Source organism: Ambystoma mexicanum, chromosome 6p, assembly GCF_040938575.1.
Source record: "Ambystoma mexicanum isolate Mex_15411 chromosome 6p, UKY_AmexF1_1, whole genome shotgun sequence".
Taxonomy (NCBI): Eukaryota; Metazoa; Chordata; class Amphibia; order Caudata; family Ambystomatidae; genus Ambystoma; species Ambystoma mexicanum.
In genome coordinates this window covers 21,336,715-21,363,400 of record NC_090935.1, presented here as the reverse complement: position 1 = coordinate 21,363,400, position 26,686 = coordinate 21,336,715, and the positions used below count along the sequence as shown (strand labels likewise).

The 26,686-nt window shown below is 47.9% G+C and overlaps 1 protein-coding gene across 3 annotated transcripts in view; it reads right to left on the bottom strand.

Annotated features, from left to right (window-relative positions):
• INTS10 (integrator complex subunit 10) overlaps window positions 1-26,686 on the bottom strand; it is a 372,357-nt gene that overhangs the window by 264,555 nt on the left and 81,116 nt on the right. For 2 of the 3 annotated variants that reach the window (XM_069626653.1, XM_069626654.1), the window contains exon 5: window positions 24,110-24,191. The exons of the other annotated variant lie outside the window; for it this stretch is intronic. In XM_069626653.1, coding sequence (XP_069482754.1) covers window positions 24,110-24,191 — 82 coding nt within the window. The remainder of the gene's footprint in view (window positions 1-24,109; window positions 24,192-26,686) is intronic. 3 annotated transcript variants of the gene reach the window in all.

Below are 26,686 nucleotides of genomic sequence, written 5' to 3'. Positions count from 1 at the left end.
AAAGTCAATTTCACTTTACTGCTCTTGGAAACACTATATATCCAAGAGAAAGGTATTTAAACCTTTGGGGAAATCTGAAAGATTTCCTTGTAGCACTACACTGAAGGTGCTGTGTGCTAGAATGTAAAAATATGCCTATGGAGTTCGTCAGAATCCAAAAACCAAAAGAAACAGAGTAAAAATCACATTAAAATACACGAGAGAGTGGGAAAAGGTGTCTGACTCTCTCAAGGTAAAAATGAAAAAGTCCTAGAGTCCAGCAAAAGAGCTTGGGGTCTCTAAAGTAGAGAGGAATAAGCACATTTCTGAGAATTCTCCCTAACACCCTCATCAATCACTTCTGCCATTTTAGGTTCAAGGTATGCAGTGAGCTCTTTAATGGGATTTGCCTCACATTCAGTAGAGCAAGGCTGAACAGAAGTTACTCCCTGCGTCTGTGAGCGAGCCTTGCCCTTCTTACGGTTGCCAGCTACCTTAAAAGCAGAAGCCTGTGGCTTATTGTATTATGGCAAAATGTATGAAATGAAATATTTTTTTTATATTGCGCTCGTACACAAGTGTTTCAGAGCGCGACCAGGCCAAGGGAGGGGAGCAGGGGAGAGCAAAAAAACAAAAATAACTATCTTACTAGGCCCAGTGACATTGAGAACGCGCAAGTGCATGGGAAAGGGAAGAGGGGGAAAGTGCATGGAAGCGGGGAGAAGTGGAAAGTGCAGAACAAAAGTAGAGAAAAGAGTAAATAATAAGTAAAATAAATAAAGGCGATACATAGTGGTAGTGCCGCCAACAAGTGGCAAGTGCTGCGTTAGTCAGATAGGGTATATCTGATAAGTGCAGAAGAAAGTGGATGGAGGGACTGTATGGGTACAGATACAGACACCAGTGCAAGGGGTGGCCCAGAGGCAGTGCAGGATGGTGGCAGGGTGAGCAGGTACCAGGGCCCGAAGGATCGAGGGTGGCCAGGTGCACAGTGCTGAGAGACCAAACAGATCAGCAGGGGAGAAGAGGGGCAAAAGCAGAAGCGAAGAGGAAGGTCTTGAGGTGCTTCCGGAACCGGAGATGCTTCTCCTCAAGTTTCAAGGTGGCAGGTATCAAAATCAAAATTTATTTTATTTAAAAAAAGACAGTAATTTCTGTTTCAAACATTTTAACTCCAAACAAGAATTGTTTGGTGGTGGAGGGGAGAGGACACGTGTTGAAATATTAAACAAATATATAACAAGAAATACAAATTCTAATGTCTCAGGTGACCACCCCATTATCAAAACCTCTGTTAGATGTTAGGTAAGAATTGGTGTAGGTCTGTACTACACAAGGTGGAAGTGTGACTGAGCAGCCAGACCCATCTCAAGAGGGGTTTTCAAGAGGGGCAAATGTGAGCTGCAAAGTTGTCCAATTCAAATCCGTAAATACAAGTAGCCAAGTAACACTTACACGCAAGGATTTAGCTATAAATATATATTTATATACACATGTTTTAGGTAAGCATTCTTTCAAAAAGGCAATTGTTTTTAACAGTCAAGCAACTTTGGAATCACTTTACAAAGTCAATAAAGTTGGTGAATACGCTTTGGTCATGCGAATACATTTCTCCTACACCCTGAAGTGACTTCAATAACAGGGATAGTATTGCATTTATGTATAACACCAATATACTTTTTAGACTGGGTTTCAGGAAGGAAGAGTTAAGGTAATAGAAAGGTTACAACATACTTTCTCATAACAAGAAGACAGTTTGTATCCTCTAATGAAATCTAGGTAAGCCTTTCCCAGCAGTGAAAAGTGTTCGCCAATTTACAACCTCTGAAGGGACAAGCAATGCCAAAGTCAATATAGAAGGGTGTCTTTAGGGAGCCAGAGACAGCCAAAGTCAATTGAACACAGTCGAAAGTTCTGATGCACTTCATGGATAAAAATCTTTCACAAATTCAGATAGTTCAAGAAAATCACTGAGGAACACAAGCAGTTAAGTCTGTTCAAGTGGAGTTGAAAATCCACTCAGTAAAGGTAAGCCAGTGCATTTCTCAAGGGAAAAAACACGACAAAGCAATATAAGTACCCCAATCCCCAAAAATTACCTCTGGTTTGATGAAAAGTTTTTCCAGCTGGATTCAGTCTTGCTACAGCCATATTCCTGAGCTTCAATCGCGGGGACAAGAGGGAGGATGTCGGGAAGGACTTCGGCAGCTATGGGCTCTCTTCGATTCAGCAGCTCTTAGCGGTTTTAGCACCTGGCAAACAGCACTGGTGTATAACGAATATCTCTGGTTGGACTTTCCTCTGAAGAGGGGACTCTGGGTCAGGATTTCCTGCTTCTGGGGTGTCCTGGGAAGGCTCCTGGAGCTTTTGGCCGGATTCCTTCCACGGCAGACCTTGCACTTGGCTATGGACACTCGACCCCTGGGATTGGGCTTCTGCAGCAACAGAGAGGCACAGCAAGTCGGGGATGGCGCCAAGTGGAGTTCGTCTCGGGGTCTCACTAACCCAATGGGAGAAGTCATTCCTGAGGAGCTTCTCTGTGGAGGTGAAAAGAGGCTTGAGCACAGCAGCAGGGCTTCACCGGCCAAAGTGAAGGTCCAGGAGGATGCAGCTGACTTTGTTCATGGTTTCTTCTTCGGATGTTTCTTCCAGTGGTCGACCCTGCCTCTAGTCCGAAAACCCTTGCCTTTTAAGCAAGTTTTCCCATTCATCCACAGCCTAGGCTGTCAATCAAACAGGACTTGTTTCGTTCAGGCACTCATAGGAGACAAAGGACAGGGGAGTTTCGGGACCCTCCCTCACATCATAACCTTCCAGACACACAGGAGGCAGGGACGGGCTTCAGGGATGAAGCCCGCCAAAGGTATAACACACAAACGGCTCAAACATTTTTCAACGCACAGAGTAAAACCCAATGAAGACCTCACAAACAGAAAATGGCGAAAAAAGAAAAGAGGCTATTTTGACGAAATGGTCAGACATGAGTCCTGTACTGCAGCTAAGGGTTTGGCCTGCGTTACAAAAACACACTGGTAGTAAAAAGTAAACCACTGCCACCAGCCATTTAAGGTAGGAAAGGTAACAAAAAATGTTACATGAGAAAGTAGGATACAGGATGTCGATATTGTGGAAATGCCAATATTTTGGAAACAACTAGGCATTTGGCACTGTCCTGTCCAAATCTAGCAGCTCAAAAAAGAAAGCGCCTGGGAAATGATGTCTCACTAATTAATTAAAGTACGAAGGAGGAATATTGGGAAAGGTTGATAACAGTGGAAAAGCTCGGAAGAACACTCGATGCCCTCAATTTAATAGATCAAATCCTGGTGACGAACAACTAGCAAACAGGCTAAAGAACTTAAGAAAGTGATGAACAGGATAAACGGCCTGCTTGGATTATCTGGCAGGGCTCGATCCTGACTGCCATTTCCCCTCTCCTTTCCCTCTGCCCACCCCCCCCCACCCTTGCTGTCCCCATTTCCTAAACTACAACATGAAGGATTGGGCTACCAGGCTCAAAGCAGAAGGAGGACTCAGACTTATATTTTGTTCCGTCCAAGAGGACTCATATTATGTTAAAGGTTTACATTTCTTATTATTTAACCAGTAAAACAATAATAATAAAAAAAAGTAGGATAAGGGATAAGGGGCTTTTTAAGTAGCCCCCCATCACTCCACATAAGATGGTGTGTGCTGGACCTACAAAGAGAAAGGGTAAGGAAGATCAATTTCAACTTACTATTCTTGGGAACAGTAGTTCATCCTAGAAAGGTATTTAAATCCAAGGGATCTCTCAGTGACACTGCACTGAGGGTGCTGTGCGTCACTATACAAAAAGCAGATGCCTATGGAGTTTGTCAGACTCAATAACAGTTAAAACAAAATCCTAATCAGGGAAAAACACACGATACACAGTGATAAAAAGGTAATACTCACTCGGGAGTTAAATTAAAAAGCCCAGCAAAAGTGCTGGGGTCTCTAAGGTGGAAGGAAATTAGCACAGAAATCAAAATTCTCCCTAACAGTCATAAGGAAACACGCATTGACAAAAGCCAGGAGAATGCAAGCAAGTCTAACAAATGTACAGTTGCCAAATAAGCCACAGTACAGTGTCAGGAGAGTGGGACACCACTGAATAAATCAATCATCACTGTCAAGTTAAATCAGTGGCATAGTGTTGATGGCAAAGCAGCCAAGACGGGGTATTGGTTGCGTGACCTGTAATGGGTGGCCAGTCAGTTAAGACAACTGCACCTAGACCAAGAGTACACCTGTATGGAATAGCGACTGAAAGCACCCAAAAAGAAGAACAAGTTACTTACCAACGTATTCCTCATCTTTGACATGTAGTGTCCAGCATTCGGCAGCTTCAGAAATAAATTCGGCAGAGGGCGCCCTGCGTCGAGTCGTTGTCCCTCGAAGTCCTCCTTTGAGGGAGACGTCATTGGATGTTACAAGTAGCACGCACAGCGTCCGTCGGCCGCAGTTCTGTTTTTCCCTCCTCGTGTATCGAAATTGCCCATTAGTACAAGCAAGCAGTACTCACCCTTGTTGGAAAGAAAGCTGCAATTGCATGGTAAATTCGACAGAGGAGTAGGATGGGAGGGCGACGAGGAATACGTTGGAGGAACATCCAGTCTAAAGAACATTACCAGTTGGTAAGTAACTTGTTCTTCGAATAGATTGTGTCCTCCAATGTATTCCTCATCTTTGACAGACTCCCAAAGCAGTGTCCAAGACTGGTGGAGGGTGGAGAATTTATATTTGAGAATTTTCACAGGGCAGAACAAAGTATTGCCTTCACAAAAGCGACGTCCTTAACGTGGGACGTATCCAAGCAATAATGCTTGGTAAACGTGTGTAACGATGACCACGTTGCAGCATCACAGATGTTTTGAATGGGGGCTCCCCTTTGCAAGGCTGTGGAAAAAGCCATGTCCCAGGTGGAGTGTGCCTGCAAACCCTCTGGGGGGTCCTTGCCCGCCAGTCTAACATTCTGAAATCGTAAGGATGATCGACCTAGACAAAGTCTGTTTTGAAACTGCTTGTCCTAATTTCTGTCCAGTACATCCTATAAAGAGCTAGTCGTCCACTCTCAACTTGGACATCCTAGACACATAAAAGCTTAGAGGTCTTCTAGGGTCCAATCTATGGAGTCTTTCTTCCTCTTTACTAGGATGCGGCGGAGGATTAAAATGCTGGCAGAACTATTTTCTGATTTAAATGGAAGTCTGATACTGTCTCAGGCAGGAAGGAGGGTTTAACCCTCAACACAACCCTGTCCTTGTGGAATACGGTAAACGGTGGCTTTGAAGAGAGTGCCTGCAACTCGCTCACTCTACGTGCAGATGTTAGAGCAACCAACAGTATAGTCTTAAAGATTAACAACCTCAATGGACATGTGTGCAATGGTTCAAATGGTGCACCATTAAGAAATTTAGAACCAGGTTAAGGTCCCACACTGGAACCTGAAAAGCAAAAGGTGGGAACACATTTGTGAGCCCTTTCAGAAATAGAGTCACCAACAGAATTTTAAAGTAGGAACATTCTTCCAATGAGCGCTGCTAGATAACCCTTAATGGTCCCAATGCGAAGACCTCTGTGTGCTAATGAAAAGCAGAAAGGACAGCACATCCGGAGTCGAAAACAGAAAAAAATCAATATTCTTTTCCCTGCACCAGTCGCAAAATCTATTTCAACAGCAACGGTACAGAGATTTTGTTGCTGGCCTTCTTGCCGAAAGCAACATGTCATCCGGGAGGTCCCAATCCTTGTATCTCAACCTTTCAGAAACCATGCCTGAAGGTTGGGAGGCTTGACCTCTGGATGGAGATCCCAACCCTCCCTTTGCGAGAGAAGGTCCTCTGTTTGTGGAAGACTTATAGAGGACAGATGGACATATCCAGAAGGTCCGGGTACCATGTCCTCCTGGCCCAAACCGGGGCAATTAGGATCATGTGGCCCCCAAACTGCCTCAACCTCTTGATTACTTGAGGAATGACGGGTATTGGAGGAAATGTGTACAGCAGTGGGAATTCCCAATCCACCACAAACGCGTCTCGTAGAGCTACCCTTGGAGCAGTACAGCTCGCACTTCTGGTTGACACCAGTCGCAAACAGATCCACTTGAGGGGTTCCCCAAATGGCAAAGATCTTTTGAATGACTTCCTCAGCTAGTTCCCACTCGTGGGAGACGGTGTTCTGCCTGCTCAGAGCGTCGGCCCTGTGTTCTCCTCCCCAGCCAAGTGAACTGCTGACAGGGAGATTCCTTCTCGAATTGCCCAAAACCAGAGCTGCATTGCCTCTCTGCACAGTTGCAGTGAACTTACACCTCCTCTTTTGTTGAGGTAATGCAAGGCCACTGTATTGTCCGTCATTATCAGAACATTCTTTCCCCTGACAGAGGGCAGGAAGGCCTTCAGCGCTAGTCTGATTGCCCACAGTTCCAAAAGTTTGTTATGTAGTTTGGACTCCAATGGAGACCAACGACCGCTGGCCGTCAGATCACTGGTGTGGGCTCCCCACCCCATGAGTAAGGCGTCCGTAACTACAGTCGTCTCCGGCCATAGTTGCCAAAAATGTTCCCCTTTCAGGATGTATTCCTCGCAGGCCCAACTTAGAAGATCCTGCGCAACTTTGATCGGGACCTGAACTAGATCAGACATCCGTCCCGAGAACTGGGACCATTGTGCTCAGAGAGCCCACTGTAGGGATCTCATTCGTAGACGAGCCTCTGGCACTAGGTAAATGCAGGATGCCATGAGGCTGAGCAACCTCAGGAATTCAAAGGCTGGGAGACAGTGGGCATTCTGCAACTTTGTTACCATCTGGAGAATATCTTGAGCCCTCACCTTGGGTGGCGAGCACTTTCCCAAGGACGTGTCTAAAACAGCCCCGATGTACTGGAGCTGCTGGCAAGGTGTCATGTGAAACTTTTGAAATTGAGGGAGAAGCCCAGCATGTGTAGGGAGTGGCAGGTCACTGAGGTGATCCAAGACTTTTTCGGGAGAATGTGCTCCGATCAGCCAATCGTCCATGAAGAGGTAGATGTGAATCCCCCCTCTCCTGAGATGCGCTGCCACCACCATCACCACCACCATCAGGTTGGTGAAGACCCTCCGGGTGGAGGTCAACCCGAATGGCAGGACTCAAAACTGATAGTGTGAGCTGCCAACGTCGAACCTCAGGTATTTCCTGTGCTTAAGATGGTTTGGCATATGAAAATAAGCATCCTGAAGGTCAATGATACCAACCAATCCTATTATTGGAGGGCCTGAAGGATCTGAGAAAGGGTGACCATCTTGAATGTGTCCTTCCTGAGGAACTTTTTCAAGTATCTCAAGTCCAAGATGGGTCTCAGTCCTCTGTCTTTCTTGGGGGAATGGGGAATACCAACCCTTGCTTCTCTCCGCTACAGGCACTGGTTCTATAGCGCCTTTCTCCAGCAGTGTTAATATTTACTGCACAAGGAGTGGATCTGGAATCCTCAAAGAGTGTTTCCCCGGTGGATTGGTGTGAGGCTGCGTTATGAATGATAGGCAGTAACCGTGGGCTATTATCTCCACAGCCCACGCATCTGAATTAATGGCTTGCCATTCTTCGAGATGCTGCGATAGTCTGCCTCTCACCGATGACACGTGACGCAAGCTCTCAAAGCGGTTTGGAAGCGGTTGCTGCAGACGCCGACAGCAAGGTGGCTGCAGCTGGAGTTTGCTTAGCACCTTTACCTCATCCACCACGAGGGAACTTCCATTGGCCTCTTTAACTGGCCATTCATCTCGCTTTTTCAAAGGAGGAGTAATAGCGAAAAGATTACCCCCTCCAAGGCTAACAGGCTGAGGTTGCCTAACAGTGGCCCCTAAAGATTTGACAGCCGCCTTCGAGGTGGGCAACATCTCAAAGCTCTCGTCAGCCTTGCTCCCAAAAAGGTGAGACCCGTCAAACAGCATGTTGAGAAGACAAGCCTGCACATCCGGGGCAAAACCTGACTTCTGCAACCACGCAAATCTGTGCATTACAGGGCTTGTGGCCATGGACCCGCTGATGCTATTCACAGTGTCCAATCCAGACTGAAGGGACTCGCACATGGCTTCCTTGCTGTCCTTAATAGCCAGAAAGCTGTCCCTTTCATCCCCTTCTGGAATATGCTCCGCCGCCATGTATATGCAATCCCACGAGTGTACGAAAAATTTGCTAAGGCACATGTGGCGTTACCCGACTTCAGTGCCATACTCCAGCTGAAAATACCTCTGTGCCCATCCATCCACGCGCTTGTCGTTCCTTTCAGGAGGTATATAGGGTACGCTGGCTTGTTCGAGGTAGTCATGGCTGCCTGGACCACCAGACTCTCTGGAGTGGGGGTGTTTGCACAGGTAGCCTGGGTCGCTATTGGAAGGGCTGTATTTTCTTGTAAGCGACTTGTCCACTGCCAGATTGGCTTCCGGGGTCTCCCAATTCTTGGCCACCCTTTTTTTCAGAGCCACTTGGAAGGGTAATATAGGATCTGTATGAGGACCTTGGTCTAAAATGTCGGTCAGATCATCCTGATCAAACTGTACCGGGGGTCTAGCCCAAGCCCAGGTACTCCACTACTCTGCACATCAGTTGCCAGTATGAGGAGTCAGCGTTCTCCCCTGGCCTGCCGAACTCCAATTCAGGAGCGGTGTCAATGCTGCTGGCATTATGCAATGTGACCGAGATCTTGCATCTTGCTCTCCTCTGATATCAGGCTTTCAGGGACATTGGGAGTTCCATACTGAAGCCCAAAAGGGACATCGCCCACATCAGATTGTTCCTCCTCCTCAGAAATGAAGGAGAGGGACTTAAAAAAAATCCTTCTTTGGCAGAGGAGTAAAGATTTTTTCAGGATTACTCACTGGCCTTGAAGGCATTGATGTTGCTTTGACCTTAGCCTACTTAAAAGGCTCCCCCGGCCCTGGGGGCTGAACCGACGTTGGTGTAACGGTTTCGGCGTCAACGAGAGCCTAGATGAAGTCGATGAATCGGCAGGCTCCTTTGACGTTTTGGGTTCTGAGGGCCTCAAGGGTTTTGCTGGCTTCAAAGGCGTCGGAACGCTTGCCGTGTCTCGAATTATTCTTGTCCAATGGAGGTCTTGAGCGCTCTCTATGCAAATTACGCCGTCTACCCGGGCTTGAGGGCGCCTGAATTTCAGACCGAGACTGCTTGTTGCCGGCTTCCACAGAAGGTGCGGAGTCTTACCCTGCTTTTCAAAAATGTTTAGCATTTCTACATGGAATGCTTCCCACATCTCAGGCGTTGACTTTTTGGAGGGGCATTTCACCTTCTCTGGGATGCTGCCAGACGAGGATAACGATGGTGCCTCCTCTTTGATCGCTTTATCGAGGACAAAAAATGGCGAGAGCCCCTTCTGGACCTTGAGCGCTTTTTACACTGAATAGAGTCTCCGCTTGACTCGGCTGTCGAAGAACAATCAGGTCGGGCCTTATGGGGTTTTGATACTTTTCCTACCTGCAACTTCCCCTTTTGTTCCCGCAAGGCCTTCCCTGTCATAGCTTGGCACTTGGAACAGGAATCTGTGTTGTGGCCCTCGCCTAGGCACCACAGAGAGACGATGCAGCCTTGATAGACATCTTGGGAGCCGCACTCCTTGCATTTTTTGAATCCGGAACAAGGGTTTGTCAGTGTTGAAGACAAAAGACATTTTTCGAAGGTAACTGCGCAATTGAACTGTACGAGGCACGGCGAGTTTCGAAGCAAACACGTTTGCGGAAAAACAGAACTGGGGCCAACGGGTGCCGTGCATGCTACTTATAACATCCGATGACGTCACCCTCGACGGAGGCCTTCGAGGGACATTGACTCGACGCCATCGACGCAGGGCGCCAGCTACCGAATAAAGCAGCCGAATGCTGGACGCTGCATGTCAAAGATGAGGAATATGTTGGAGGACATAATCCATTCGAAGCCTGTGTTTTACAGCAACCTCGTATATGTCTCGGCGGAGATGCCAGGCACGACATTGTTGAATCAGGACCCCAGAAACAGCACGTCCTGCGATAGCATCAAACAGGACTACGCATAGTTCACTGAGAACCCCAAATCCGTCAGGAGTTGGACGGTCCTCGCTGTGTGCTCGGCGGTGATGTCCCTCGATTTCGCTCGGATGAGAAAGTTGTCCTAGCACGTGCTGAAGCATGACCATCCTAAACTTTTGAGATTTGATGTACTTGTGCAGACGGCGGAGGTCTAGGATGGGCGTCCAAGTAACAGGAGTACACTACGGAGCCCCGGAGCCTCTTTGGAACGAGCTCTATCGCACCCTTTCTGAGCATGGCCCACACCTCCAGCAGTAGCAGCAGCAGCCGAGGGACGCGTTTTTCATGCCTGGCCAGTGGAGGTACACGCGGACACTTTTGTTGGAATTCTAGGGTGTGTCCCTGGACGAGACCGTCCAGCACCCAACGGTGAGTGGAGATGGTATTCCACACGCTGACGAAGTTCGCCAGCCGGCCTCACACCACAGTGCGAGGATGGAGGCCCAACGCCACGGCCAGTTCAATCCTGCTTCGCAATGGAGGTGTCACCTTGGGGATGACAGCAACCTCCTCCAGATTTTTTTGCACCAGTTGTTGGCCTCCTGGGCCTAAGAGTCGGACGCTTGACGGTGGGACGAAGTACCTCTACCGAAGCCTTTGGAAAAGCCTTCAGATTTTCCGCCAGAAGTACGAAAGGACGGCCGTCATTGTTGAAGCGTGCTCAAGGAACGAGCCATCTCAGTGTCCGCCTTGATGGCCTGGAGAGACACTTCCACAGTCTTCCCAATAACCTCGACTGAATATCCTGGCGAAAATGTGTGGCCCTTAACCATCCCCGCAGACGAAGGCAAACGCTGTTGCCCATTTGGCAGAACCCTGTGTCGTCAATGTCTGTGGCCACATTAATGGAATGGTGCGATGCCACTTCGCCCTCCTGTAGAATCTCCAACGCTTCCGCCCTCTTGGCGTCTGGAAGGAAGTTCAGGAGGGGAGCGATCTTGAACCAGAGCTCTCTGTCGTAACGCAACACAATGGCGAGGGCGTTGGACGCTTTGATGGTTGTCGCTGGCGACGTGATGACTCGTCCCATGGCATCCAGCTTCTTCCTCTCGCTGTCCAGGGGTGAAGAGGTCACTGATGAGGATGATCCAGAAGATTTCTTCCTAGCCGCCGCCGAGACCATCAAGTCCGGGGAAGGTTGGGATCTTAAGCACTTGGGTGCAGCGCCCGGCACCCTGTATTTCTTCTCGTAGCAGCCCCTCTTCGCTGGGTTTGAGGACGGGTTCTTCATTAGGGACAACCTCTCGTCCCAAATATCGTCCAGGAGCGGAATGGAAAGTACGGTCTTCCTCTTAGCCTCACGGCATTGGTACCGGAAACCCTCTTCTTCTCCTCAGGGACCAGTTGTCAGGTCCAGTCTTGAATCTTCTTGCAGGAGTGATGCTGACCCACCAGACCCCCTTGATGTGCCTGCTCAATAGTCTTAAAAATAAAACTACCAAACTGGCAAACCCAAGAGGAAAGGGGAATGGAGGAGAAAATAACTGCAGATCTTCACTGGTTCTCAAGACACGACACAGGCTCCCAGAATAATTAGACTCAGTAGATGATTTACTCTCTGGCACTGGATTGATGAAGTTTCATCAGTATGATGTGTCTGTGAAATTTAAGCACAAGAATACACAGATTAACATTATTCTATTCTGTATGTAGACTACTTCTATTTATATGATTATAAACTATGATCTTGGACCTGCTGCCTATGCTTGATTGCTGATAGGCATTAATAGTTTTTAGATACTCTTCGTATTTTCTTCAAATAAATATCTATAAAGTGTAATTCAATATTGTTATATTCTTGAAAACTTTGGTTTTCCCTTGGCTTAAATGTTGCTGTAAATCAGAATTGACTTGCTTGAAGATTTAAGTTCTAATAATCTTCTGATGAAGATTTTATTTAGTCAATTGTAGTCTTTTCACTTTTCTTTGCAGATAAAACAAAATATGGAAGAATATTTGTTCAAATAAAAGTTCATAAGTCACTAAAATGTAAAAGCTCTTCTGAAAGAATTACTTTCAGCTTTCTTACATATTTGTACTCCTTTGAAGGAAAAAATGTATCTGCATATTTATTTAGTTCAATTCTGTAGACTTCTGATGCTCCGAAGGAATTTGATGACTCGACGCACTGCAAACAAAATAACAGCTGATCTGAAGAACACAACGTTACGCGCAATCAGAACGGAGTTGAAAACTGAGACACGAAGTAACAGGCTACACGTTACGACGCTCAGCCGCTCCACACTAGGAAACGAATACACATAAAATGCCGGAACTCCGACACGACGCCACTAGAAAACGATAGTATGCCAAATCAGGAAGTGAAGAACACTAAAATCGGGACGTACGCAACTTACGCAAGCGGGTCCTTTACTCGAACTGAACTCAAACGTTAAACAAATATGAAAGAGACACGCGTGCAATCTAATAAATACTGCACAATAGAAGTTAGAATTACACGCGTATGATATCCAAAAGTTAAACTAATAAAATACTAAATATTGCGCTCTAAATAATCCTATCTTAAATACATGATACAAAACAAACACTACTATAATTTTTCGCACACGCAGCTGCGAGAGAAAAAATAAACGTACATTTGTTTTCTTTCATAAGTTACACGTGCAGTAGAGTACAAGTGATGGTTCATTTAAAAAATGCAGATAAGTACAGTTTCTTAGTTCTTAGAAAATAAACTTCTCCTTGAGTTAAGCCAAAGGTATGAACATTTCACTTAAAAAAACTTAGCTTGCTTCATCTGTAAGTTGTTCTTGAATTGCAATAATGACATCTTCTTAAAGGATTTTTCTGTAGTAATTATTCTCACTAGATATTCTTCTCAAAAAGGATTACTATAATTACTTATACTAAATATCATGAGAACTATAAAAACTGCAACCTTCCTCTATGGAAACTGGAATGAAAGGCAGTTTAGAATTCTGGCCAATGTTCCAAACTGTTAAAGATGGCGTCTCTAGGACGCAGAGTACCTGGGCTTCCGGTAGTTGTTCGTGGTGTGGTCGCCAGGCTGTCCGACAGGTTTCGGTAGATGATGTAACGCGAGAAACCGGTGCAGCCCTTTCCCTGAAGTCAACAGGGTTAGGGGTGGACCAGCTCCCAACGCCACAAGTGTGCTCCTTCCTGATTCTTGTGGCGCCGGAGCAGTCTGCAAGATTGTGTTGCGAACTGTATGCTGTGGTATTCTTCAGAGAGGAACACAAAGGTAGGCTGATGAGTGAAGTAACTGTTCGCAAAATATATAAGGCCAGATTCCAGGGAAAACAACTGGGAACCCAATAGTAGAGCAGAGTAGAGAGTTCGGAACTGGAAGCAGCTGGAATGCAGGAAGAGAGAGGCAGGTAGGTCGTGGAAGATAAAGCCGTGGAGCAAGGCTGTAGGTGGTAAGGATGAAGGACTATCAGAAACAGGCAAGGCTGAAGGGCAAGCTGAAGCAGGCAAGGCTGAGGGCTAGGCTGGAGCAGGCCAGGCTGTAGGGAAGGCTGAAGCAGGCAAGGCTGTAGGGCAGGCAGAAGTAGGCAAGGCTGTAGGGCAGGCAGAAGCAGGCAAGGCTGAGGGTAGGCTGAAGCAGGCAAGGCTGTAGGGCAGGCTGAAGCAGGCAAGGCTGTAGGGCAGGCAGAAGCAGGCAAGGCTGTAGGGCAGGCAGAAGCAGGCAAGGCTGTAGGGCAGGCAGAAGCAGGCAAGGCTGAGGGCTAGGCTGGAGCAGGTAAGGCTGTAGGGTAGGCTGAAGAGCAAGGCTGGAGCAGGGATCAACAGGAAACTGGAGTAGCAGGAGGCTACAGGAGCGAAAACACGATCCGAAAGACAAACCGCGTTGAGACGCGGCGAGTCTCGGGATCTCGCTCCTTAAATAGGGCCGGCAGCACTCAGGAGGCTTGGAACGCAAGCCGTGCTATCCCCGAGCGCTGCCGGGCCCGAAACGAGGCTTGGGAAGCAAGCTTGTGGCTTCCCAAGCGTCTCGAGGACTGCGCATGCGCAAAGACCGAGACGCGGTCTTCCGCGCATGCGCAGACCCCGGGACACAGAAACCCCGGAAGCGCCGAGTGCCGCGGATGACCGCGGTCCCCCCAGCCGGTATCGGGGATAACAGCGCCAGGATGGGGCGCGTCGGGACCCATAGGCGCGCCCCCTCCGACAGATAAGTGAGGTGGTAACACAAACTACCTCACAATTCTTCTCCTCCAATCACTGTTGCTGAACTGAACCTCCATCTTGGCTTGGGGAAATAGGCACCTTCTATATATTTATAATTAAGGAAACATATAAATATTGACATGTTTAAATCTGAACCAAAACCCAAACATCACTCAACCAATTCTCTTACAAAAATATGTGATGATGAAGGCTAAAAAATAAATGTTTACTAAACTCTCCTTAATGAAAGTTTGTTTTCTAGTGTAATGTCTCTTTGAACATCTGTAAATGTGCCATGGGATCCTAACACCAGTTGAAACAGCTCTGAAGCCCTGGTGATCATGGCGTGGAACGAGCCGATCTCATCAGGCGGCAAAGCTCTGGGCGGTAGAGACGGGAGGTCCCCCAGACCGCTGTCGTCATCCGTGCCCTTGCCTGTCGTTGCCGTGTCTGTATCATCCCTCGGGAGTGGAGTGGAGTGGAGGAGGGTGAACTCTCCGCTTTTTGGCTGAAGGTTCCCCGACGGTACAGGTGCAGCAGGCGCAAGAGGCATCCTCGTCCGGATCTCCGAGCACAAGGTATGCAATGCTGTGAGAATGTCCACCGAGATATCCGCAGGGGGTCGAGGTGGTTGATGTGGGAGAAGTGGAGGAGGCAAAGGCGTTCGCAGCTTGGGGTCTCCCAAATCCTCTACGCCCTGCTGCTCCTTGTCGATCATGTTGCCGCTCTCGACGTCTCCCTCGTCAGGATCCTGTCCGTAGGATTGGATCGCTATGAACCTTTCTTCCATGATGGTCTGAAGAGAGCTCCTCCTCAGAGGATATGTTCGTGCCCTGAAGGACCACTGTGCCCCCCCTTTCTCCGTGACCACCAGAGACAGTTTTAGTGGGATGACGGGCATCACCTTCTCAGGCGTTTTCTCGATGGGCTGGAAAGATTATGCCCTCCTGGCCTGGCCTTAGAGGCCGTACCCTGTGAACCTGCATCTGCGGCCTCTGAGGGACAACACCACACCTTCAATGGAAGGATGGGCCTTTGTCGGATGAATTTGGGCCTTCACGACCTTGTTCGAGCCGGAGGCCTTCACCTTAGGTGACGGGTCCGAGCCCAGCTCACCCTTGGCCTTCTCGGTAGGGTCTGTCCGAGTCTTTTCCAAGAGCTTGCCCGGGTGGACCGACTTCCTCTTCTTCGAAGAACCAGAGTGCTGGCTCGTGGTCAAAGGTGCTGGTGACGCTGTACTCGCCCTGGCAGCCGGCTAGCCCGTTGCAACGGTGCTACCGGTGACAGTGGACTCGCGGTGCTTAGTCTTATGTTGGGCCCCTGTGGAAGGAGCACCCTCAAAGGTCTTAGAAGACCGCTCAGCTTTCGTCTTGTGGCTAGGGCAGGCATGCTGCCGGGACTCACCCGTAGCAGGGGCCTTGGCCTGTAACCACTCGGTGAGATGTCTGTGACGATAGTTCATCATGCGGGGCACCATCTCCTGGCAAAACGCAGAGTCATCCTTCACGTACGTCTAGTCCGAATGCAGGCAGTAGAGGCACAGGGAGAATTGACTTTACTTACAATTGTAACTCTCTAGACCCAGCACACACTATCAAGGATGGAGGGGATAATTAGTAACCCCTGTGTCTAGCTTCTCATGTAACATTTTTTATGTTACCCTTTACACAAATAATGGCGGGTGCCAGTGGTTACTTTTTACTACTGTGGTGTGTCTTTACCGCGGGCTGCGTTCACAGCTGCAGTAAAGCACCCTTGGGTGCCATTTTTGCCAAAATTGCCCCAGTCTTCTTTTTTTGCCATTTCTTGTTGTTTATGCTGCGCGCCAAACCAGGTTTGGGCCCTTTGTTAGTTTTGTCTTTGGCAGGTTTCATGAGTGGCAATTCCTATGGGAGAGATCCCCATATTGGTGCATCACCTGTATTCCCAGGTAACAAAAGGAATCCTCCTGCACCCGAAATATTTAGCCCCTTGACATATTCCCACTTTTCCCATGACACACCCCCTTTTAACGCAGCAGAGAGCAACATAAAAAAATAAAAATAAAGGGCCTCTCCAGAAACCAATGCTCCCTCCTCACTCCCCCCTCCCTTCAGCCATAGAGGGGCAGTGGGAGAGGCATTGAGGGCAAAATCAGAACCCATCAAAGACAACCTTGGCGCTTGATTAGCCCACTGCCCGCCTTCACGTGTCACCTCTACAGGGCAACGGGGTGTTAAGCTTCTGATATTCACTAACACCTGACTTCCATCACACTTCCCCACACGGATAAAAGGCAGAGCACGAGAGCACACTCTGAGCGAGGCAAAGCACACGAGGAAACAGCAGTTTCGAGACGGCAGCTGAGCAAGAGGGGAAAGACAGCAAAATCTAAGAGGATCGCGAGGAGGGAAATTCCCTTGACCTCTTCGACAAGGAACCATTACTTTCCAGAGACCTCGAGAATAGAAAGAGTAATCCTGCATTGTGTGTCAGAGATTACCGGGGACCTCCTGCGTCAGTAATCAAGGCAGAGAGAATCACCAGCCGTTGTGGTAATGTCCTTGGCTCCAGGAACAAAGCAGCATCAGTGAAGTCAACACAGCCAGTGAGTTGGGGAGACAGATACAAGACCGGTCTGTGTTGAAGCCAAGATTGCAAGCAGCAACATTGTATGGCGAGCGCTGGAATGCCCATTGTTAAAACGTGTATGATAAGAGACGCGAGTTAAGTTAAACTGCTGATGAGTGATTTAACTTCAAAGCAAGCTACAATACCTTTGATGGATTGGTCCAGCACCGCAAAGGTGCTCAATCGAAGGTCTCCGTAAGTATCCAGCTGAGAAGTAATAACAGTAGATACATTTTGCCCGGGCCCGGTGTAGGGAGACCAATTGAAAGAGAATGAATGAAAGAAAATCGAAGTGGTCCTGCAACGGGTCAAGTAAAATCCTGCGCACAGTTTAAAGTTTTTGATTTTGATGAAAGAGAAAGTTTGGGAAGGTACATGAATTTGGTCCAAGCCCGGTCGAGGGAGCCCAATTGAAGGTTTTGTGTTCAAGTAGGTCTGACCCAGGCAGAAAGGGACCGGGGGTGAACAGAAAATCACCCAAGAATTTGTATATATGAAATCCTAAGAATAAAGGAACTTTGATGTTTGTCGTGTTTCATCAGGCCCTCTGAAATAAGAGACTTTGAATGACAAAGACTTTGGCAGAGAAGGCCCTGATGTTCAATTTCTGAACTGCATCCACGTGCTAGAGAAGCCAGAGACTGTGCTAAGTCTAAGTGTGCTGCGTTGTCCCATACTGAAAACGTGGGGAAGGGAAGCCACATTTCTTGAACACTTTCTTTTGCATAAACATGGTTTCCCCCCAATATTTGTATTTAGAAGTAAGGATTGGCAATAGGTTTATTAGTATAGGCCCTTTTATTTTGACCAGATACCACTAGGACTGCGTTATTTTATGGTCGTAGCTTGCTCCCATCTTTAAATTTAGGATTAGATAGGCGTTTTTTAAAACCCAATTGAAGTTCGATAAACACCCTTGAACTGTGATCACTTGTGTCTGTCTTACTGTTTGATACCATGCATTCCTTAGCATTGACTAGATGGTATCTCTTCCCCTCCCATTCAAACACCAGTGTGAACGGTTAACCCCACCTATACTTAACCCCTTTCTCCTGGAGCCACCTAGTGTTGGGTCTGCGCTTTACGCCTCAGTAGCGTTTGAGCTGGGAAGTCTTGAAAAATGGCTACCTTAGAGTCTCTGTATTCCATGTCGCCCAGATGCCTTGCCTTCTCGAGGATTCTCATCTTGTCACTGTAGAAGTGCATCCGCGCCAGGACTGATTGCGGCCTCCGGCTCCCTTCTCCAGCATGGTGCACTCTGTACATGGTCACCCGTTCACCATCTTTGGTAACCAGGACCATTCCAATTATTTCTTGGATCTTCTGCTCCAAGTCTCTGGGGGTTTCCCCTTCCGTCTCCCGGAGCTCGATGAAGCAGAGATTGCTCCTCCTCTCCCGGTTCTCGATATCATCCACCTTTAGGTGCAGTTACTCTTCCCTTCTTTCGATCTCCAAGTAGCGGGCCTCCGTCTGAGCCCCCAAAATCCCCTGCAATGTTTGATTGGTTTCCACACCCTCTACTCTCGTCCTTCGCCGAAAGATGTGCCACCTTTGCCCCTATGTCCATCTGCATTCCTCATCTACTCCAGGATGGCCTGAATATCAGTCTTGATTGTGCCCATCTCTGCTGAGCAGGTGTGAGATACTCCCTCGCTTTTGGCCTTTGCCATCGCCGGTTCCCTCTTGTCCCGATAGCGATATTACTCTAGTGCACTTCTCCAGCTCATCCAGTTTTGCTTGCTCCAGCCGTTCCAGGGCCCTGGGTCTCAGCGCACACCATCTTTTTCCTCCGCAGGTCTCGGTGCCTCCACCCTATCAAGAAGGGCAGCCAAGCTTTCTCACGTTTCAAAGTCACTTTATCAGGCTGTTTCCGCTTCAGAAATCACAAAACCTGTTTATCCGTTCAGTGCAATAAGCACTCTGTGCCTCCTATACATTGGGGCACTGCGCCTCTGACCAGAGGACCTCACAGCTACACTCCGCCAAGGCTCCCCTGATGACTGCCGTTAGGGAGAATTCTCAGAAATTTGCTAATTCCTCTCTACCTTAGAGACCCCCAGCTCTTTGGCTGGACTCTAGGACATTTTTACCTGGAGAGAGCAAGACCCTTTTTGCCACTCTCTCATGTATTTTAATGTGATTTTCTCTGTGTGTTTCTTTTGGTTGATGTAGTCTGACAAACTCCATAGGCATCGTTTTCCATTGTAGAACACAGCACATTCAGTGCAGTGCTACAGGGAAGTCTTTAAGATTTCCTCCCAAAGGTTTAAATACCTGGTCTCTTGGATTAACTACTGTTTCCCAGAGCTGTAAAGTGAAATTGACTTTATTTACATTGTAACTCTCTAGACCCAGCATCACTATCTTACCATAGAGTGCTGGAGGGGATACTTAGTAGCCCCTTTGTCTAACTTCTCATTTAACATTTTTTATAAGTTACCCATTACACAATTAATGGCTGGTGGCAGTGGTTACTTTTTACTACCGTGGTGTACCGTTATAGCGGGCTGCGTTCGCAGGCGCAGTAAAGCACCCTTGGATGCCATTCGTATCAAAATGGCCCTGTCGTCTTTTTTCACCATTTCTTGTTTTAGGTCCTTCTTGAGTTTTATTCTGCGTGCCAAACCAGGTTTGGTCCCTTTGTTGGTTTTGTCTTTGGCGGGCTTCACGAGCGACACCCGCCCCTCGCTCCAAGGTGTCGTGTGGGCAGGAAATGAGGGAGGTGCCCGAAACTCCCTGTGCTCAGTCTCCTAGGAGACAGGAATGCACACATTGGTGATTGGCGGGCTGGCTGTCCTGTGAGGACAGCTAGGCTGGAATTAATGGGAGAAACCTCCATAAAAGGCGAGGCTTTTTGGCTTGGAAGGCAGAGTCGACCACTGGACAAAGGAATCGAAGAAGAGCTGGAAGAAGACGCCTGCTGCAACTCCTGGACTGTTGGGTTTGCCTGGTGAAGCCCTGCTGCTGTGCTGAAGCTCCAAATTTGCATCGACAGAGAAGCCCCTGCAAGGACGACTTCTCCCTTTGAGTTGGTGGGACCAATCAACTCCAAAGTAAGCCACCTGGACATCCGTCTCAGAGCTGGTTGAAATTCCACAGAGTTGCTACTGGAACCGAATAACCAGGGAGAGGAACACCAGATTGTGTGCGTTGCTTTTAAGTTGGCCAAGAGCGTCAGGAAGATCCTCCGGACTCACAGGAAGCAGGACTGACCGAGCCTGAGCCCTCTCAACAGAGTGAGGGACCCTAGAAGCAAGGAAGGTTCCTCTCGACAGGCAAAAACTGCAGTTTTGCTTTGTGCGGTAGATGCGAGGAGCCGAAACACTGAATTGCCACTTGTTTGAAGATAGCCGTTTGCTGTAGCTAACCGTCCCAGTGCAGTGCATGAGTCCCCAGAAGTCCTCCCTCTGGTCCCCACGACTGAGGCCCAGGAACACCAGGATCTGCAGAGCTGCACCGGAACAGAAGTCATCTGCTGTTTTTCTTCTAACCAAAAGGTAATGTAAAGTCTAAGAGAACTTGCCTCTTGTTGCAGATTCGTTTCTAGTCTTCACAAGCCTAACAGCTTGTGGCCCTACATGGATTCTCTGTTTTCACCAAAGACTTCTAAAACATTGTGCAAAGACTTTTCCACTTACCTGCAAGAAGCGCTTCAGCTACATAGACTTTTGCCTATTGACTTTGGCCTAACCTATTTCCAATGAAATTGGCTTTGGGGAGGGTTGAAAAGACATTGCCCGCTTACAAATAATTGTGATCTCTTGTATGTTCTAATAACCTTTACTTTGACACATCTCCCTAATTTTCTAAATGCCAAACAGTAACATATCAATGTCCACAGTGTCCCAAATAATTATGTCACCTGAGAGTGTAGGAATTGTCTGTGTGGCATCCCAAATGGGTGCTTGCTGATCTAGAAGCTAAATGTGTGTATTTTCTGTAGGTATTTGTGTATTGATATTATATTGCTCCCTTCTAGGAAGGCTCATTTGAAATGACCGGTAAATAATTAATTGTTTTATCTAGAAACCTTGAGTTTAAGTGTTTGTTTGAATACTTATCATTGTGAACCATTGTGTAACTGATCTACTGCTCACATTGACCCCTTTTGAGATAAGCCTGGCTGCTCTACCTCGCTATCAACCTGTGTAGTTCAGACTTATGCCAAAGGTTGGGTCCTATTGCCAGGAGGCTAAGGTTGTTGTAGTACAGTGTGTTAACCCAAATCTTGACCTAACAACCGCTACCACGTGACTGCCGCTCCAGGTGGTTCGCACCCTGTACTACCAAACCCTCTCCGTCAGTCCATCTGGAGAGTGGTCGCTGCCCAGTACTGCCCCCTCCCGCAGGCGCCTGGAGCTGCCTTCACAGCAGGCCTTCCACAAGCCTCCCGGCCGGCTCTGAAGGGGAGAGCCGGACAGGTGAGTTTACACTTGATGGGGGCGTAGGTTCGAGGAGGCGCTGCTCTTGCCTCTGACCCGTGGCCTGGCCCGTGTCTCACAGCCCCCTGGGGACAGTTTCTTCACTCCAAGTCCCCAGCAGCTTCACAACTCCTCTGAACCCGCTGTCTGTACTCCTGCAGCCCCCGTCTCCTTCACTGCTTGGGCTGGGTGGGCTTGCGCAGCCTCTCCTCCCGCATAGGCCCGTGCCTGCTGCTCCCACCAGGAGCATTTACCCAGGGCCCCCTTACGGTTGTGACTCCATAGTGGCTGTTGTGCAGCAGGCTCCTTATCCGATTGGCCCAGGGAGCCCCTTCCACTTCACGGGCCCAGCCCTCCCGGTACCTGGGCCGACTTCACGCTGTATCTGGCACCCCCCGGGGCTCCTGGGATGTAAGCCGCTCTGCTGCCGGATTTCGCCGCCTGCCGCAGTATCATGATTGCGGCTTCCCACTTCCCTACCGGGGATGCCAGCCCGGATCGCAGCTCGAGGGCTCAGTCCGGTGGTTTGTTCCTCGAGGGGGGGGGGGCCTCCCATTTTACGGGCTATCCAGCCCCTGGGGGTCAGTCAAAATCTCAAATACAAAAGGTTGAAAGACAAAAATCTCGAAAAAAATAAGGTCGAAAAAAAAAAAGTCGAATTCCTTTTTTTAAAAAATTATATATTTATTTTGGGGTCTGGGGATAAAAAAATAAAGGGTAAAAAATAAAGGGTAAAAAAAAAAAAAAAAAAAAAAGGAGGGGTTGGGGGGGAACCCCCCATTTCGAATAAAAAACGATAAAAAACGTATTAAAAAAAAATTCGACTTTTTCTTGAGATTTTTTGTTCGAGATTTTGTCATTCGACCTTTTCAAATTCGACCTTTTCACTATAAACCCCAGCCCCCTACTGGCCTGCTGCCACCTCCAACAGCCGGGCTTCTTTACCTGCCCTGCTGCCACCAGCCACTGCCTGGTTGGGCTCGGTCACAGGCTGACCCTCGCTGCACAGGGATCTCGCTATGCTTCCTTAGCAGCACCAGTGCCCGGCCATCACTGATGCTCCGGGGCCCTCCTTTTGGGGGGTTTGGGTGCTCCTGCTCCACAATATCTCCTTAAGGCACCAGAGCAGGAGCTGGAGTGATGCGCCTACGCAGCCATGTCGCCTGTGACCCCTGGTGGCCTCCCCTCTTCTTTATTTGATCCTTTCCAATCTGGTTTACAACCAGTGCGTGGGACAAAGTGTTCTGGTGTTGGTTCTGGACGATCCTACTGGCAAATAAGGGTGGTGTGGGTGCAATGAATCTACTCTCTCTCTCTCTGCGGCATTTGATACTGTCGACCAAGCCACCCTTCTATCTCGAATGGTGACAGCTGGCCTTGATGGTCCTGCTTTGTCCTGGTTCCCTTCTTTATTGGAGGATAGGTGTCAATCTCTCTTGCTTTCTCCTTTTCTGTCCCCTATCCATTCACTGTCCGGTGGTGTTCCTCAAGGCTCTGCCTTATTCCCAATTCTTTGCAACATCTACATGCGGGCACTGTTGGATCTCATCCACTCTCTGGGCTTCCGGTGCTATGCACATGCTGACGACAGCCAGATCCTGGTGTGTTTAGATCTTGACCAGGCTGAAAGTCCTCTGCTCTGTGCGATCACCTGTGAGCCGTGAAAAGATGCATGGACCTCAAATGGCTCAAACTTAATGAGGATAAGACTGAGATCATGGTGGTGGGTTCAACCTCCGACTCGATTTCGTTTTCTCCATCTTTCTGCCCTCTTTCACTTGGTGATTTTCCTCATCCAGTGAAGGAAGTTAAAAATCTGTTTATTATCTTTTCAGCTTCTCTCTCCATGGCCTCGCAGATCGTAGCGGTATGTAAAACCAGCCACTTTATCTTGCGAACCCTTCGCAAGATACTGCCTTTTCTTTCGGTCCATCTCCGCCCTTTGGTTGTTGCCTCTTTTATCAATAGTCAGATCGACTATTGTAATGCGCTCTACCTGGCCCAACCACAGAGGTTAATCGGTTCTAGCGCCAGCAGAAAATGGTCGCTCAGTCTGCTACGGCTACTCCATATGGTGCCCACATCAGCCCTGTGATTAGGGCTCTACACTGGCATCCTGTAGCGGAAGGTATCAAGTTTAAATTGCTTTGTATAGTTCACACCTATTATCATCAAGGCACAGATTATCTTCTGGAGAAATGTGTACATTATGCTCCTGAGAGAGCATAAGCCTTGCTCTTTTATTAGCGATTCCTAAACATCGTCGTGCAAGACTAGGTGCAAAACTAGGTGGGCGTGCATTCGCCTTAGCAGCCTGTATTCCATGGAATGAACTGCCCCCTGCAGTCAGAAGTACTGTTAACCATCTTCAATTCAGACGCTCTCTCTCAAAATCGGACTGTTTTAGCTTTTTGCTCATATTACCTTGTTCATTCTCGCACCAAGATGCCTTTTGGTGAATGTGCGCGTTAAGTGTCAATAACACAACATTAGTCTCTCCATAGACAAAAGTGAGCAAAATCAGGGTAAGCACAGCAGAGGGCTTTACTTACCTCCATAAAGTCAGGTCAGGATCCAGACAATAGCAAAAAGATATCCCATTGAAGTCTATGGGAAGAAAGCAGCACAAGAGAATACCTTTCCCAACACTGTGCCTGGTCTTTATCACAATGACTGCAAAGAGATCCAAGCAGTGGTCATTTTGGCTGTATATCCGTCTACCCTAAAAGAGCCCAAGCAGAGCACTGCGCATGTAAAATTGCACAACATTGAGCAGTTTGGAGAACAGATCTCTTCAGAACTACCTGCATATATCTCATTATTTTCGAGTGCACAAATTATGTCATTTGAAGGTCACATTTTTTTTCTTACCAAATAACTTTCTAAAACAGTTCACCGGTGACTCCTGCTCCTCGATACTTTCAGCTTCCAGCAAAGTCTCCCCAAGATTGACCTATGTTCAAAGGGAACACCGGTGAAAATTTTAGAAAGGGCCTAAAATATGAAAAACCCAACAAAAAACGCAATTTTAGAAGAGCTCTTTCCACTGGTTTACCATGATCCAACATGAAGAAACAGAAGCCTGCATCATTCATTCCTTAATATTTGTTATTTGTATGCCGCCTTTCACCATAATTATGGTCCCAATGCGCTGTTGCTTTTCACGCTTGGAGGGACCCGAGTCCAAATTTGGGAAAAGTGGGAGGTGCCAATATGCATGTGTGCATTTCAGCTATTTGAAGTTATACGAGGGTGGTCAAGCCCCTGCTAGTCACCCATGTCTGAAAACCGTGAGGATGGGCGCAGCAGAGGTATACTATAAACAAAATAAGGGGGGCTATATTTAAGGAGATAGAGAATTATGTGAGAAGCTCCAGTTCCATTTGTTGTCATTAAAAGGTAGCTTTGTTCTATTAACAGAGGTATTGTGCAATAGTATTTGTGTTATATGTGAGTGCCGGGTGTGTGGAATGAGCCCGTGCCTTCCTGTTAGGGAGAATTCTCCCTAAAGTGCTAATTCCTCTCTACGTTAGAGACCCCCAGCTCTTTTGCTGGACTCTAGGACTTTTTCATTTTTACCTGGAGAGAGTGAGACCCTTTTTCCCCCCTCTCTCATGTATTGTAATGTGATTTTAACTCTGTTTCTTTAGGTTTTTGGAGTCTGACAAACTCCATAGGCATATTTTCACATAGTAGCACACAGCACATTCAGTGTAGTGCTACAGGGAAGTCTTTCAGATTTCCCCAAAGGTTGAACTACCTTTCTCTTGGATAACTACTGTTTCCAAGGAAGGTAAAGTGAAATTGACTTTACTTTACCATTGTAACTTTCTAGACCCAGCACACACTATTTTACAATAAGGTGCAGGAGGGGTAACTTATCATCCCCTTTGTCCAACTTCTCATGCAACGATTTATGTTACCCTACCTGCGATTAATGGCTGGTGGCAGTGGTTTACTTTTTATTACTGTGGTGCGGCTTTACCGCGGCCTGCGTTTGCAGCTGCAGTAAAGCATGCCTGGGTGCTATTTTTGTCAAAATGGCCCTGGTCTTCTTTTTTCACCATTTCTTTGTGGGAAGGTACTTCTTGCGATTCACTCTACACCCCAAACCAGATTTCGTCCCTTTGTTCGATTGGTCTTTGGCGGGATTCACGAGTGAAGCCCGCCTCCGGCTCCGGAGTGTCTGGCAGGGGCAGTAAGTGAGGGAGGTGCCCAAAATTCCCTATGCTTAATCCCCTTGGTTACAGGAACGCACCCAAAGGTGATTGGCCAGCTGGCTGTCTGGCAAGGACAGCCACCCTGCTGTTTGACTGGCAGTTAGGCTGGAATGAATGGGAGAAACCTGCATAAAAGGCAAGGCTTTTTGGCTTGGAAGGCAAAGTCGACCACTGCATGAAGGAATATGAAGAAGAACTTGGAAGGGACGCCTGCTGCAACTCCTGGACTGTTGGTTTGCCCAGTCAAGGCCTGCTGCTGTGCTGAAGCACGGAATTCAGCTCGACTAGAGAAGCCCTGCAAGGACGACTTCTCCCCTTGAGTTGGTGGGACCAATAAACTCCAAAGTGAACTTGTCTGGCCATCCTCTCAGAGCTGGCTGTACTGCCTTTCCTTGCTGCTGCAGGAACCGAAGTGCCAGGGAGAGGAACACCAGATTCGGCGTGCATCACTTTGAAGCTGGCCAAGAGCTCCAGGAAGATCCTCCGGACTCCCAGGAAGCAGGACTGACTGAGCCTGAGCCACCTCAACAGAGTGCGGGACCCCAGATGCAAGGAAAGTCCATCGCAACAGCCAGAAACTGCGGTGGTGCTATTTGCGGTAGACGCGAGGAGCTGAAACACCGAAGTGCCACTTGTTTGAAGATTGCCGGTTGGAGTCGTTGACCGTCCCGTTGCAGTGCAGGAGTCCCCAGAAGTCCTCCCTCCTGACCCCACGACTGAGGCCCAGGAAACCAGTACTGTACAGTCTAGGAGAATTTACCACTTGTTATAAAGTTGCTTGCATCTTCTACTACTCATAAGTCTAAATAGATTGTAGCCCTACATTGATTCCTCTTTTTCTGCAAAGACTTCTAAAACACTGTGCAAGAGCAAGACTTTTACTTACCTGCAAGAAGTGCTCCAGCTCACCTAGACTTTTGCCCAATTAACATTGGCCTACCCTGGCTCCCTGAATGGCTCTTTTCCTCTCAGATTGTGTGTTATGCCTTCCTTCCAGGAAAGGGCTAATTACTGTGCAGTGGGTTGAAAAAAGTACTTACCTGCTTCAGAATATTTGTGTGATCTCTTATTTTATTCTGATAACCTTTTCTTTGACACTCTTAACAGTACTGCTCCAAATGCAACAGTAATACATTAATGTCCACAGTGTCCTAGCTATTTAAGTCACCTGAGGGTGTAGAAGTGTCTGTGTGCCATCCCAAATGGGTATTTACTGATTTAGAGAAAC